The 16,029-nt window shown below is 49.4% G+C and overlaps 1 protein-coding gene and 1 pseudogene across 1 annotated transcript; both read left to right on the top strand.

Moving 5' to 3' along the window:
• Positions 1-7,917: 7,917 nt before the first annotated feature.
• LOC120692507 (xyloglucan galactosyltransferase KATAMARI1 homolog) lies at positions 7,918-9,729 on the top strand. Its single transcript, XM_039975834.1, has one exon. It carries the CDS (start codon positions 8,344-8,346, stop codon positions 9,604-9,606), a length of 1,263 nt encoding a protein of 420 aa, XP_039831768.1. The 5' UTR covers positions 7,918-8,343; the 3' UTR covers positions 9,607-9,729.
• Positions 9,730-13,838: 4,109 nt separating this feature from the next.
• Positions 13,839-15,745, top strand: LOC120692604 (annotated as a pseudogene).
• Positions 15,746-16,029: the final 284 nt, after the last annotated feature.

Genomic DNA, 16,029 nt, shown 5'->3' on the forward strand with positions numbered 1-16,029 from the left:
AGGTTGGGAACATATCTAGTGCAAACCACAACTTTGTGAAAACTCATGCAAACTATGGCAAAAAAGTCGTCTAAATTCACCAAAAAAATCACACATGTAGATGATATGATGATATAAACTTTATAAAATATCTTGTCCAAACTCGACTTTGTTTGTGAGATATAAAAATAACAAATTTCTAACAAATCATCTGGACAACTTCCTGGCTTGAAATTTGTTCTTTTTATATCTCACAGATGAAGTCGAGTTTGGACAAGATATTTTATAAGATTGTGTACCATCATATCATCTAGATGTGTGATTTTTTTTATGAATTTATACGATTTTTTGTCGTGGTTTGCACGGATTTTCACGAAGTTGTGGTTTGCACTAGATATGTTTTCGTATATGTTTGCTAGGAAATCTGTTGTCCATTATGGGGTTTTTCCCTTTATTTTCTAATTGAAAAATAAAAGAATGGAAACACAAAAGAAAAAATGGAAAGAGATAAAAGGGAGATGGATTGCTGGGCCACTACGAGGTCCAAATGGACCCAAAGTCCAGCAGCCCAGCGTGGACTCTCTTTAGTCCTTATCCTTTTGTTTGCTCGGTCAACTAGAGAGCCGGAGAAGTGGGAGGCGGAGCGGACGACGCTCCTGGCGGCGGTGGCGACGGCCAACTGCACGCCCGCCCTAGGCGGCACGTCCGGCCGTTGGGCGCACGGATCGCGCAGCACTGCAGCTCCCTCTCTTGGCCTATAAATCGGATCGAGATCCCCCACTCTCAGGACGTAACACAGATTACTTCCCTCCTCTCTGATCTCCACATCTCCGGCGAAGTTACGCCTGGTTCCGGCGTGGTTCGCCGGTACCTGGTGGTGGTGATTCCGCGAGGTATACACGTGCGTGTGCAGTTGGAGGGGGCACCTGTATCTGTCGCTGCTGCTGTTCTTGCGCCTGTGTGGTGCAGTGCAGCTCTGTTCTGATTGCTGTCGACCGTGGCCTGGTTCTTGGGCCCCTTGTTGCGTGGTGTTCCTCTGCTTCTCGGGTTGCTGCTGCGGACGTTCCCCTCGGCATCAACATCGGCTCCAGTATCTCCGTCAACCTCCCGCTGGTGCAGGCTCGGACGTGAGCGGCGGAATTGGTTTTCTGGGACAGAACTTTGTGTTCGCTGAGCTTGTCTTCCCACGTAGACAATCTACGTGTTGTGAGTTACCTGTTGCCCCTATTCGGTTTACAGTATACTTTGTGCAGTCTACTAGTTTTGACTTGGGTGTGATTGCACTTTATTTGGCGGATTAAATTACTCTGTGATGATAAGCGGTGTAGTGAGACAAGAACGTGACAATCTCAGGTTTAGCACTCTTTAATTCTCTGTTGCAGCTTTGCTGATTCTTTTGCTTAGAACTCTAGTGTTATTTCTATAAGCATATTTCCTCTGCTACATCTAGTCTTTACTGTTCAGAGTTGAAGCACCTTGTCGTTGGTAATATAGGCATATAGCTTGTTCCTGGGTTAAAAAGAAACAATTAAACTGAACCCTTTTAAGTAGGACTGTCACGTTGTCAAGGATCTGTGATCACCTTTGGGCGCTGGAAGGCTGCCTAGAGCAGTGACCCGCTAATTTGAGAGCAAATATAGAAAAACAATCATGTTTTTGTTTTTAATCTGCCTGCTTCATCTACTTGCTATGTTTAATGGGTACATGATCATGAGTAGTTTTGTTCTCAGTGTACAGACCTTAGAAATGCTCTGTTCATGTATGTGTTTTTTAAACATGGTTGTGATCTGAGTAGAATGCTTGTTGTTTATGGAATAAATTTATTGAATCTTATTTCTGGTAGAAGCATGTCGCTTATTTCTCCAAATCTACAATAAAATCAAGTCGCTTAGCGTTCGATCTACCAAGCCATGTTAAATGATGCTAAAGACTTCACTACCTTATAAATGAGATCTATCCTCATTCGTCTCGAGAGATAAAATCAGGTCATTATTACAAGACTCAAGTTCTCGTCATGGCACATGCGCTATAGACCACACGACCATAGGTCATATCTTTGAGAAAGTAAATCAAGTCAACAAAATTCTAAGAGAGGAAGACCATCCAGACGACGCAAACAACTAAAGGCTCCAAATCTCGAGGAGACGATAATCGTTCTCTAACTCTTGTCTTCGCTCTTCAAGCCGCTGTAGCTGCATCCACTGGCGGAGCCCATAGATTCTCCAGAACAGTACCTGCAAAAAAAGATTCAGGCTTACATTTATCAAACACTATTTTATTTCTGTTATCCACAGAGACCAACATAATATTGATGCCACAATCAATAAACTTGAATTGTATTCAGTACTCTCTCTCTTTTAGGTCAATGATCAAATAGATTATTGATGTCTATCGGCCTAGGGATTCCAAATAGCATATGTACATCGGTCCATAAAAATCTAGTATAGGCGCACTTAAAAATTAAATTACGGATGATTGATGGTCCATGGCATGAAAGATGATTGATGTGCTGGTTGATTAATTTATTTGGTCTAATCGGCTCTGGTGTGCTGGTTGATTAATTTATTTGATCTAATTGTCTGCGCGGCTTGTTTAGTGTGTCCTTTCTAGCTAGCTGCATGACCATAACCCTATACGCATCACTGAACAATTCAGTCCACAAAGCGGACAAATAATTGGCATTGTGTACTATTAGTTACAGGTCGATGAATAATTGTTCATGAAAAAAGCATATACATAAAAAATTATGCTTATAAGAAAATATACTCGTGCTAAACAAGTTAGTATATAAAGAAAATATATTATTTTACACATCAACTAATGAGTATACAATACAAATAAATTGGTATACATTAAGCATAACTTGTTCCTAAATGTGAACAAATAGAGATAAGTAAAGAAATTTTGCTACTGTAATTATATCCAAAGAAAAAAATGATAGAAAGAAGAGAAAATATATATAAATGAAAACAAAGGAAAGGAAGAAAAGAACGACAATTTAGAAATTTCGAGATGAACAGCGACAAAGAGATTTAAATAAATAAATAAAAATAAAGTAAATATGTAGGATATGAATTAGAGAAAAGAACAAGAAAATATCTACATAAAATTTAGAATAAAAATAAATTAGAGAGAAGAATAAATAATAAATAGTATATACACATAGGACTAGGATGTAAAATAAGAAAAGAAAAGAAAAATAAAAACAAACTTAAGATACAAAATATAATATCCAACTCACCTAGAGCCTTAGCAAGAAAAAGAAAATGATAAAGGAGAAAAAAATAAAGCAACCGATGCCTCCCCACCACATATTGTAGCTGCAGATATGCAGGTGCCGGTTTTGTCTTTCACTGAATGCATACTCCTGGGCCGCGAGCTGCATGGCAGGGAGTGCTGGTATTATTATCTGGGCCAATCATCTCACGGGCCCATGAACACACGCTTCAGGCGACAAAAAAAGTGATTCTGCAGCATGAGCGATGTAAGTTGTGACCAATGGACATGCATGCGCTCCGAGACCTGCTCGGCAGGAAAATCTCTCTCTGATCCTGTGTCCTTATGCTAAAATAAAATGGAAATCCTTTACCCCGTCTATCTTTAATTTAAGATGCAAAAATTCTACCCTTAGTACAACGCAAAACTAAACATCTATGGTGTACTCTCCATCTCCAGCTTTACAAATTCGTGAGTTCTTGAGCCACGGACTAGATGGCATTGGCTACGAGGCATGGTCTGGAAATTGAGTACCATGATAGGTAGTATTATGATCAGGGGCGGATGCAACGTGGGGGCAGGGGGCTAGAGCCCCTCCTACCCCATGGATCCAATGGAGCCCCCCAAAGCCTCCCAAGAATTTTTAACTATGAATGAAGAGGAGGAAAAAGAAAAAAAGATGAGGAAGAAGAAAAAGTGAGGAGGGAAGAAGAAGAGAAAATTAGCCCCCCCTCTAGATTGAGATTCTAGATCCGCCACTGATTATCACTCAACGGACCTGGAGTCTAGCATTTTGCCGAAGGTGAATATTGCTAGGTAGCTCCTAAACGTTTCGTCTAGAAGGTGTTTTTTCCTGGTACCATGTCTCAGGATTTGACCTATGAACAAGAGTGAAACAAATAATGGACACGGAGGAAGATGAACCATGTTCATGGACCTCATAGACGCGTGACAGTTCCAATTCATTTAGTATCGTATCTCCTTATCCAGCGAGGACATTACTCTATACTACTACAAACACGATTTTTAAGAACGCTTCGTTTTATTTTAGGGGCAGACCAAAATTCCACCCGTTGCTACAAATAGAATAGGGTTACTGTAGCATCCAACCCGCCCCTAAAAAAACATTTTTAGGGGTGGGTCACCCCCTCACCCGCTCCTAAAAATGAGCGCCATTTTTAAGAGCGGTTCATGGCTTCACCCACCCCTAAAAGATCACTTTTAGGGGCGGGTGATGGTATGGACCGTCCCTACAAATAGTTCCACGCAAAAAAAAATCATAACTTTTTCATATGATCTCGGATGAAGTCAAATTTTATACCAAAATTATAGAGAATTACGAGATCTAAAACTTTGTAGTTGACAACCTTTTCATTTAAGGTCATCTAATGATTTAAAAAATTATTACAAGTTCTCTAAAAGCTATAACTATATAGTATCTCGTATAACTCAAGTCGTTCTTTGAAGTTTTCACAATCTTAACTTTTATATACATTGAAATATACTTGGCATATTTTTTTATGTTTCTATAGTTCACAATAACCATAATGTAGAAGTTTCATATTCTTTTAATTTGTTTTGCTATAGGTAAACAATTAAATTAATTTCTAGATAAAATAGAAAAATACTTTTAAGGGCATCACCCGCCCCTAAAAAGGCATTTGTAGGGGTGGGTGATGGCTTCGCCCGCCCATACAAATATTTTTTTAATTTATTCAGGTAAATCATTCAATTCAAAATAAATAGCAAATAATTTTAAAAAATTGTGAAATTTGTACAATAAGACTATTCTGACCTACAAAACTAGGGAAAAATATAACAAATATATTTCATTGTAACTAACAACTAAATGTTTGAAAATATAAAGTTAGTCTTAACTTGTATGGGATAAATTAGTGTGGGAGTTATTCATTGTGGTTTCCACACCTTGAACTAATATGGATACTCAAATTAGATTTTGGTATTTTTACTAAATTATACAGGTCGCAATAAATATTTGGTAAAAATTTCATATTTTTTGAAGTGTTTTGCTATTTTTATTAAATTAAACGAGTTTTCATAATAAATTGAAAAATTAACCGCCCCTACAAATCTATTTATAGGGGCGGGTGGGAGGATGACCCGCCCCTACAAATAGAATTTTTACGCGCGGGTCGTCCCATCTCCGCCCCTAAAAATGGAGACCAATCCACGTACTGGACAGAGCTGCGACGTGATTGGTTGGAGCGAAGGAGCAATGATCACCGAACCCACCACTACAGCATCTCCCACTGCTGCCTTCTCTCTTCCTTATCTTTTTCTTCCCGGTCTCTTCACCCCCACCACACGCGATCTCCTCTCTCTTTATCTCTTCCTCCCTTCGACTACTCCAACCAGCGGCAGCGGGCTTGGCGGTCTGCGGCGCGCGCGGGCGTCGGCTGCAGCGCGTGCGGACGCGGCGGGTGCAACAGCGCGGTGCCGGCACGTGCGGACGTGGCTGCGGCGGTGGCAGGCTGGACGGCGCAGCGGGCCGGGCGGCGCGGCAGCCGGCGCAACTCCGTGCCAGATCTGGCGGGCTCCGGGCCTAGCGCGGCGGGCGGGCCGCGACAGGCGGCGGCGGCGGGTGCGGCGGGCGCCGCGCGCGGACGCGCCAGGCGACGGCGCTCGGCGGCCTGCGAGCCGGCTTTTTTATTTTGTTTGTAGGGGCGGGTGACCCCCTCACCCGCCCCTACAACTCCATTTCTAGGGACGGACAGTGGTGTTACCCGCCCCTGTAAATGGATTTGTAGGGGCGGGTGAGGGAGTGACCCGCCCCTGCAAATGTATTTTTAATAGCGGATAGCATACCCGCTCCTATAAACAACTGTTTTAGCTGCGAAAAGTAGGGGCGGATGAGACATCTCATCCGCCCCTAAAAGTGTCATTTTACCCGCCCCTACAAATCGTTTATGAAGTAGTGCTAACCGGCCAAAAATAATCAGGCAATAATGTCGTCTGTGACAGCCTGGTGCGTTTTGAGACAACGGTATACTGTCAGCCTTACCGGTGATGAAGACATGAATATTCAAGCAAGAGTTCGAAAGGTGCCGCCAATTCCGCTGCGACGTCGGCAATGTGCACTACTGTCATGAATCTTACCTTCAGTTCATTAGACTAGTGAGACCTAGTAGACTAGTGAAATAGAACAATGAAATATTAAATATAATTTAATATATTGTGTACCCATTTAATCTTAGTTGCATATTCTTTACTTAAATAGCTTTATTGTTATCGTGTTTCTTAAAATAAAATATTTAATGATACATAATCAATTTTCTCCAATATGTCACTCTCAAGCACTATCATGACCAAATTATTGAGTCATATTTTTTAGATGGATTTGCAGAAGATATGACTTCAACCGATCTTTATATAAAAAAAGATGAATGCGTGAGCGCAAGTCATGACGAAGACTCGAGGGCAAATGGGCAAAGCTACCGGACCTTTTGGCCAGGGGCGTGCTTACAACATCTATCAGATACATTTAGGGGTAATAAAGGACCTTAAAATTTAGTTCAAATAATCTAAGGACCAGGTGCTAAAAGGGCTAGGTCCTAAAAGAACCGGACTCTAATTTTATATAATTTTGAGCTAAAAATGCATATGTGCCAAACTAGAATGTGAGGAGATTATCAAGATCATGATCTGTACTATCTCTAGTTATATTTGGACCGTCCAGTTAGAAACAAGAGAGGCTGATTGTGGCTGGTAGCTTGTGCTGATTTATTTTAAGTGAAAAATACTGCTGGATGGTGGTTGATACTGATTTAGTGTGAGAAAAATAATACTAATTTTTAATTTAATGAGCCTGCCTGGCTCACACATCCATTGCGCATGAGTCAGGCTCCACGATCAGCCTGAAATAAATAAAACTGCTATACTCGGACGACCAATTGCCCTCGAAGCGTCTCCCCCTACGATCATTAGCAGTCATCACTGCCTTACTGGGAAAAAAAAAAGAGAAACAGGAATATCCTTGTAAGTTGTAGAAGAAATACTAGTGAGTACTCCGGCCCGGCCAAAGACAGAAAGACATGGATAATCCAGCGTTCATGTGACCTTAATCAGAACCTGGGCAACAGTAACCACACCGGCCATTAACTCCCTGCTGTCTCCACATACTGCCCGGATGCCATCCCGTTGACATGGCTGATCGACGAGCTGACTTTCGATTACTCTAACCCCGGCCGCACGTGGATGGCATCTTCCGGCATGCATCCCCAGGCAGCCAAGCCAGGCTTTGATCATGCTGGTAACCTTATTTTGGTTAATCCCAGCCGAAGATCACTGAGGAGCCGATTCACTTGAGATCCCCGCAGTTCCCGTGTCAGTGACAGTGACCGCGGCTGCGAGCTGATCGCCACTGCCACTGGCACCGGTTTGATTCGCCCGACGCGCCAGGCGCTCGGCTTTTCATGCCCCTCGCCTCGACCCCCGCGCGCGCTTCAAGCACCGCCACCTCGGATCCCCCGCGAGCCGGCCCGCCAGCTCCCGCGCGGCTCCACCGACCTGCTGCCAGCGCCAGCGCCGGCGTCGTGCCACCTAGCTCGCTCGCCTCCGCCGTGCGGCGGCATGAAGCGGCACAACGCGGGCGAGCTGCCGCTGTCTTCGGCGCCGGCGCCGGCGGGCGACGGCATCGAGCGTGTGGCGGAGGACAAGATGGACAAGTACGACAAGGGGCGGATCCGCTGTTCCCGGCTCTGCTTCCTGTTCGCGCTCGCCGCCACCGTCTCCATCCTCGCGCGCCACTGCTACGACGCCCGTGGCGGCAATGCCGGCGTGGTGCGCATCGAGGCCGTGCGCGCTCCGCCGCCGCCGTCGGTGCATCACGAGCGGAAGATAGTTCCGATCGCTCGGCGCGAGTCGTTGGCATCCGATCGTTCCCCCTCGGCTCCTGCCGACGCCGTCGACGGCGCGTCGTGGAAGCCTTCGGCGTCGGAATCGGCTCAGCCTGCTGATAATGGCGACAAGACGCCGACGAAGGAGAAGGGCTCGCCCTCGGCGTCTCACGGCAGCAAATACGGCGGCCACCCCTTCGCCCGCGCGCTGGCGGCCGCGGACAACAAGGACGACCTGTGCGGCGGGCAGTACATCTACGTGCAGCACCTGCCGGCCCGATTCAACAAGGACATGGTCCACAACTGCGACAGGCTCTCGCCGTGGACGGACATGTGCCGGTGCACGACCAACGGCGGCTTTGGCCCGCTGCTCCGCGGCGGCAAGGGCGCGCTCCAGGGCGCCGGCACCGGCTGGTACGACACCGACGAGCACGCGCTGGACATCATCTTCCACGAGCGGATCAAACGGTATGAGTGCCTCACCGACGACCCCTCCCTCGCGGCCGCCGTCTTCGTGCCGTTCTACGCCGGCCTCGACGTCGCGCGGCACCTCTGGGGCAACAACGTCTCCGCGCGGGACGAGCTGGCGCTGGACCTGGCGGGCCTGCTCGCCGAGCGCCCCGAGTGGTGCGCCATGGGCGGGCGCGACCACTTCTTCGTCGCCGGGCGCACCACGTGGGACTTCCGGCGGAAGGCCGACGGCGGCCAGTCCGAGTGGGGGAGCAAGCTGCTCAACCTCCCCGCCGCCAGGAACATGACCGCGCTCGTCGTGGGGGCCAGCCCGTGGCACCTCAACGACGTCGCCGTCCCGTACCCGACCGCGTTCCACCCGGCGAGCGACGAGGACCTCTTCTTCTGGCAGGACAGGGTGCGCGCGCTCAACCGCACCTACCTCTTCTCCTTCGCCGGCATAGCGCGGCCCGGCGACGCCAGGTCCATCGAGGGCCACCTCGTCGACCAGTGCAAGGCGTCGCCCACCGCCTGCTCGCTCATGGAGTGCAGCACCACGGGTCCGGACAACAAGTGCGAGTCCCCGGCCACCGTCATGGAGCTGTTCCAGAGCTCGACGTTCTGCCTCCTGCCGCGGGGCGGCACCGACACGCGCCGCCCCGCCTTCGACGCCGTGCTCGCCGGCTGCATCCCGGTGTTCTTCCACCCCTCCTCGGCGTACGTCCAGTACAGCTGGTTCCTGCCCAAGAGCCACGCCGACTACTCGGTGTACATCCCCGAGGAGGACGTGCGCAAGAACGCGAGCGTGGAGGAGCGGCTCCGGAAAGTGTCGCCGGAGATGTTGCGGGCGATGAGGGACACCGTCGTCGGCCTCATCCCGTCAGTGACCTACAGTGACATGACGTCGAGGCTCGAGACGACGGTGAAGGACGCCTTCGACATTGCCGTGGCGGCCGTGATCAACAAGGTGACCAAGCTGAGGAGAGGCATCGCGGAGGGTCGGCCGGAGGAGGAGAAGCAGGAAAGGTATAGCTGGAAGTACCCGCTGCTGGAAGAAGGGCAGAAACCTGAGGATCCTCATGAATGGGATCCCCTGTTCAATTAGCTAGTCATCGTTGGAACATTTTGTTGCGACATTGTTCGGTAAAGAATTTAGGGTCGTTTGGAACGCGAGAATTTTTTTTGTTGATTTCCAGTAGTGGAATTGAGTTATTTCTTCATGTAAAATTCCTGCATTCCAAACGTGCTCTTACTTTTTTGTTTTCTCGAACGTCTAAGAGAGTTTGAGCTCATTGTATTAATTATTAATGTGGGAAAAAAGTTCTAATAGTGTTACACATGATAAAAGTTCAACTTTGTTCTGGTTCTTCCCTACTGACAGCCTAAACTTGATGTCCCCCCAAAGGGAATACCCACGATTGGGCCGAGACTGATGCTGGTCCTTCTGTGACTGGGCTAACATTGTGATTTTGGGCTTAACAGTATGCTAATCATAGAGAGATTTTGGCTCCTTTTTTTTTGAGAGGTTACTGGTAGCGGCGGATGGGGTTTTGTGATTCGTGATGGGGAGGCAACGGGGGCTCCTCGGGGTCAAGCGTGACCCGAAGCAGAGGTATCGCACCAACAGTTTTTGGCCTAAAACCGATCCACATGTGGTCTAGCTGAATTTATTGCTGCAATATTTTTCTGTTCGAAATAATTTTTTAATTGTTACATCAACAAATAAAAATTGTTCTGTAATAAAAAATTATTCCAAAATAAAATATTGTTCCATCTTGTGTGATAGTTTGATTGCACGCGTGTGACTTTTAATATTTGCCGGAGGAAACGATCATCCATGCGGGGCGCTATTCCCAGTTGCATTTGCGACTGGGAGGAGAATCCTTGCAGAAGCTCCTCCACCCTGGGCCATCATGGGCCGGCGCCGCTCCTCCGCCTCTCATCTTCTTCTTCCTGCCTCCTCTGCCTCTCGTCCACAGTTTCGGCCGGCAGATGCCACCGCCCGCCCGCCCACTACTGCATCATCGGCCTTCGACCCTAGGCTTCTTATTGGCCTCGCCGCCGGCCATCGCCCACCGGGGATCTAGCACCGCTCGGCCGGCGGTGCTCCCATGCCACCTCGCCTCCGCCGCCAGCCGAACCGCTACCACCGTCGGGCTGCCGCCGTCCCGACCTTCCCCTCGATAGCCTCCGAACATTGGAAGCCTGGAGATTCAAAACCCTAACACCACCACCTCGACCACTCCCCGGCCGCCGGCAACCTCACGAGCAGCCGCTCCACCCTCTCTCCTCTATCTCCCCTCCCTCCACTCGGCGGTGCGCCGAGTGGCAGGGATGGCAGTAGGTCGTACGTGGGGATTCTACGATGCTTCTCCTCCCACCCACGCACGCAACTTGGAATATTAGCGCAGATCAGCAAATGACACAATCAGAGCTGAACACGTCAAAATTCTGGGGCTCCTATACATCTTGTGGAAGATGGTTAAGCAATATGACTTTAAACCCCCATTAAACCTAATTAAATGCAATATTTTTAAAAGATTAGATTCAACATTTTACAAAATATAGATCAACATTGAAAAATAGCTGATTCAACATTTTTTTAGAAATACAAATCAACATTTTGAAACAAATACTAACATCGCATTTCTCACTACCTGTTTCAACATTTCAAATAAATGGATTTAATATTTTCTAAAATCTACAGCAATATTTTTTTGAAATAGCTTCTTCCGATCTTCTTCTCCGGTGATGGTGGCGGCACACCCGCGGGGCGTGGCCGCGTGGGTCAGCGGCAGGCGGTGGCGCGGGGGCGCTCGCGCAGGGGTGGGCCGAGTGGCGCTGCGCGCGACAGCGTATGGGTGGAGGGAGCAAAAGGACAAACCACTGCATGAATCTCAAACACTGGAAGTTGAAGTTTGGGAAGAAAAATGATTTCCAAGAAGATGTATATGATTCACCCAGAATTCTCAAGCTGAAGATGAAAAGCTATCGTTAGGCTTGGGGCCTTGGGCCTCGAACAAGTTCAAGTCCACGACGGTCCAGCTCACAAGTCTCTAGCCCAGATTAGGTCCATGCGCTTGCGGGCACATGTAGGCTTAAGCCAGTGTACTAGGTTCACGTTCAGTGTATGGTGGCCTGTCCCTTTGGCAATGTGCCCGAGACATATTTTGGCCGTGCTCTGTGCAAAACCAAGGGAACGGCAGACCCGGCCGGGTGACCAAAACTGAAACTTTGGCCAGTCAAATTCCGTGCAGCTATTTCACCTCCTTAATTTCTCCTTACTTAGCTATAGAAAAAAAAATCTGGTGAACACATCGAATGGAGATCCTGAACGGCCAAGCAGAAACAAGTACGGAATTTAAAGATATGATGACTACACAACAGTAAGCCAAACACGCCTTTAAACTCAGTATAACCCCTTGTTTAGTTGCAAAGTTCAAAATTTCCAAAAAAAATTCCGGCACCTGCATGGAGAATTAAATCTAGACGAAATAAAAAACACATTGCACAGTTTGCCTGTAAATCGTGAGACGAATCTAATGAACCTAATTAGGCCGGAATTAGACACTACAGTAATGCTACAGTAAACAACCTCTAATGATGGATTAATTAGGCTCATTAGATTCATCTAATCCAGTGTGTTCACTTTGCAATCACGAGCAAGAAACTGCAGCACACTTGGTCCTACATTGCCACTTTGCTAGGCAAGTATGGGACAAAATGGCTGATTGGTCAGAGCACTTAGTAACACCACCGCAACCTGGGATCCAGATAATTGATTGGTGGCAGAAGGAACTCGCTCAATTGCCAAACAAGACAAGGAAGACCAAAGCTGCATTGATGATGTATTGTGTTTGGAATTTGTGGAAGGAAAGAAACAGAAGTATATTTCAACAGACGATGAAGACTCCGGCAGAGGTCATGCAAGAGATCAAGCTTGAAATTAACACTCGAAAATGGGCCTGTTCAGGGCCAGAGTTATCCTAGTTCCCAATGTTATGTTTTTGCTTCTAGAATTTGAGAACTACCTTATTTATGTAATATCAGATTTGTATGACACTACTATTGCTTCTCCTTTCTTAAAGGACAAGGCAGTGCTCCTGCTAGCTTTTCAAAAAAAAAAGAATTTATCTCCATTTATTATATACCTAAACATCCTCGCAAAAAAAATATACCTGAACAATTCATGAATATTGGAGGTGATTTGATAATTGTTTGAGGAGAAAGTCCACAAGTTCATGTCATGTGAGATAACTGACGGAATGGATGAAAGTGATAGGTAATGAAAGTTCAACTCAAGGGCGGATCTAAAAGGGCTCTGTAAGATCAATGGATACCTCCTAACCCCTCCACCCCCACCCCCAATTTTTGGGTGAAAGAATGAAGAGGAAGAGGGAAGAAGAAGAAGAGAAGAGGAGATGAGCTTCCTCTACATGTATATGCTAGATTCGCCACTCGTTCAACTCAATGTTAAATCTTAAATAGGGAAGTTAAAAGTTTATAGTGTTAATAATAAAGTATAGATTTATCTGTGTAATTTTCTCAAAGACAAATCTCTCCGTCCGATCGAAGATATCGTCCTCCCCTTCGCTTTGCGCCTTTGCCGTCGCCTCTCGTGTAATTCGCGCGGGTGCGGCGCCACTGCCGCACTGCGCCAGTGCCGTCCCGGAAGTCCAGATCGGTCACCGCGAAACAGGCAGTGGTGTGATGCGCGCATGTGCCCCATCCGGTGCCGGCTTTCATGCGGCCGGCCGGCCGGCCCTCCCCACAACCCGGTCACGCCGACTGCTGCCCTGACCCGTGAGCACTGGTCCCGGTCACTGCTGCCCTGAGCGAGCAGTCCTTCAAAACGATGCGAGCTCGCGTTTCCTTTTTCTCTTTTTGTTGGGAGATATTTGACTCCCTTTTTTCGATTAATCATTTCTCTAATCTTTTCCCTTGACACAAAACGGGACGCCGACAGATCTCGATCTCCCGCTGATCTCCATCTGATTGACTTGCGAGTACTCCGGTTTTGCAGCGATCCGTTGGTCCTTCCCGTTTATGAATCACAGAATCACCACGAGCAACGCAGCCCGGTACAGGAGATTCCGTAATAACCAAGCCCCTAGGAGTACATCAGATTCTTGAGATCTGCGTGCCGATCGATCGGACGCTAGGAACTTTGAGAGCTGGGCTGGCAGGGGCGTAGCTAGGGGGCGGGCAGGGGCTGGCCCCTATGGTTCCTAATTTTGCATTAAAAATTTAAAATTTGATTAGATTTTTATATAAATTAATATGGTTAATCCCTCTAATAATAAAATAAATAAATTTTTGGCTCCGCTCCTGTGGGCTGGGCTCCGTAGATCGGCTGCAGACAAGACAACGGTCACGGTACGCTCCACTCTCCACTGATCAACTCCACCTGCAAAACGATGAAGCCCACCACCGCCGGGCAAAGCTTCCAGAAAGACGCCGCCGACAAGCCTGATTGCGGCGGCGTGCTCTGGCCGTTGCGGGCATGCTACCTCGTCGCCCTCGCCACCACTTTCTGGGCCGTGGCGCCCATCCTGTTCCAGCCGTCGCCCTTCTCCCTTCCCCTGCTGCCCAGCGTCACCATCCGCCAGCCACCGCCGGTGTTCGCCGGGCAAGCGCTGGCGCAGCCGAACCAGACCGTGGCGGCGGACCGCTGCGCGGGGCGGTACATCTACGTGTACGACCTGCCGCCGCGCTTCAACGACGACATCGTCCGCGGCTGCCGCGCGCTCCGGCCGTGGATGGACATGTGCCCGTACATGCCCAACTGCGGCATGGGCCGGCCGCTGGGCGCCGAGGGCGGGGCCTTACCGGGCCGCGGCTGGTTCGCCACCGACCAGTTCATGCTCGACGTCATCCTCCGCTGCCGGATGCGGCGCTACGCGTGCCTCACGGCCGACCCCGCCCGCGCCGCCGCCGTCTTCGTGCCGGCCTACGCCAGCCTGGACGGCGGGCGGCACCTCTGGAACGGCACCGCCACGCGCGACGCGCTCGCGGCGGACCTCGCCGCGTGGCTCGCGCGCCGCCCCGAGTGGCACGCCGCGGGCGGCCGCGACCACTTCCTGGGCTCCTGGCCGCCGGCCGGACCGCCTGGGACTTCCTGCGGATGACCGACGACGACGGGGAGTGGGGCACCAAGCTGCTCCGCCTCCCGGCCGTCCGGAACATGACGGCGCTCGTCCTGGAGGTCGACCCGTGGGACCGGTCCGCCACCATCGCGGTGCCTTACCCGACCTACTTCCACCTGGCGACGGCCGCCGACGTGCGCGCCTGGCAGGGGAAGGCGCGCGCGGCGGAGCGCCGGTGGCTCTTCTCGTTCGCCGGCGCGGCCCGGCCCGGGAGCAACAGGACCGTCCGCGCCGAGATCTTCCAGCAGTGCGGCGCGTCGAGCCGCTGCGGGATGTTCCGGTGCGCCAAGGCGTCCGAGTGCGAGTCCGAGTCGTCGCCGGGCGCCGTGATGCGCCTGTTCGAGAGCTCCAGCTTCTGCCTCCAGCCGCGCGGGGACACGGCGACGCGGCGGTCCACGTTCGACGCCGTCCTGGCCGGGTGCATCCCGGTGTTCTTCCACCCGGACTCGGCGTACACGCAGTACACGGCGCACCTCCCGCCGGACCCCGCGAGCTGGTCGGTGCTCATCACGCACGCCGACGTGACGGACCGGAACGTGAGCATCGAGGAGACGCTCGCCAGGATCCCGCCGGAGACGGTGAGGTCGATGCGCGAGGAGGTGATCCGGCTCATCCCGAGGGTGGTGTACGCGGACCCGAGGTCGGCGCGCGTGGACTTCAAGGACACGTTCGACATTGCGGTGGAGGCGGTCCTCGACCGGGTGGCCAAGCGGCGGCGGGGCGATGTCGTCGACGTCGAGGGACACTGATGGACCGGTCTCCGGCTGGGCGATCTCATCAGCTGTGTCGGCAGTCGGCACCGCTACCGTCACGTGGACCCCTTCCTCGATGGGCGATAGCACAAGCATCTAGGAGCATTTGCATTTGGATGGCACTTGGACGCGTGTCTCTTCCTGCCATGCGGCATGGGCGCATGGCTACCGGCGTAGTGGCGCGCTCTGCGGAGCAGCCCTGGGCATTCCTTTTTTTAGCTTGGTTGGGTTCTCTCTTTTAAACCTTCCGCGTAAACAGGGTAGTTTTATAAATTCTTGTTTCAATCCAATTGATGCATGTTGTCATGGAATGATTTTATCAAATAAAGAATAACTTTCGTTGTTCTATGATTGTTTTTATGAAGTGCCTAACAAATTTGCTAGCAACCACACAAACAAGTTCCGAAAAGGAAACAAAATTGTTTTGCCGGTTTCGTGGACCCATAACTGTAGAGCCGCGTACACTTGTAGTCCAAAAACAAAAAAAAATCATGGAATGAGCATCCTATGATCGGACTTTAGTTTCTGTCACGTCAAAAAGAATTTTAGTATTTTGAAGTATTAAATAAATCCTATTTACAAAACTTTTTGTACATATGTGTGCTAATTCGCGAGATGAATCTAATAAGG

The sequence above is a fragment of the Panicum virgatum genome, chromosome 9N, assembly GCF_016808335.1.
Source record: "Panicum virgatum strain AP13 chromosome 9N, P.virgatum_v5, whole genome shotgun sequence".
Taxonomy (NCBI): domain Eukaryota; kingdom Viridiplantae; phylum Streptophyta; class Magnoliopsida; order Poales; family Poaceae; genus Panicum; species Panicum virgatum.

Excerpts from the sequence above, each read along its gene's own strand:
- LOC120692507 (XM_039975834.1), top strand. The coding sequence starts at position 8,344 with ATGGTCCACAACTGCGACAGGCTCTCGCCGTGGACGGACATGTGCCGG.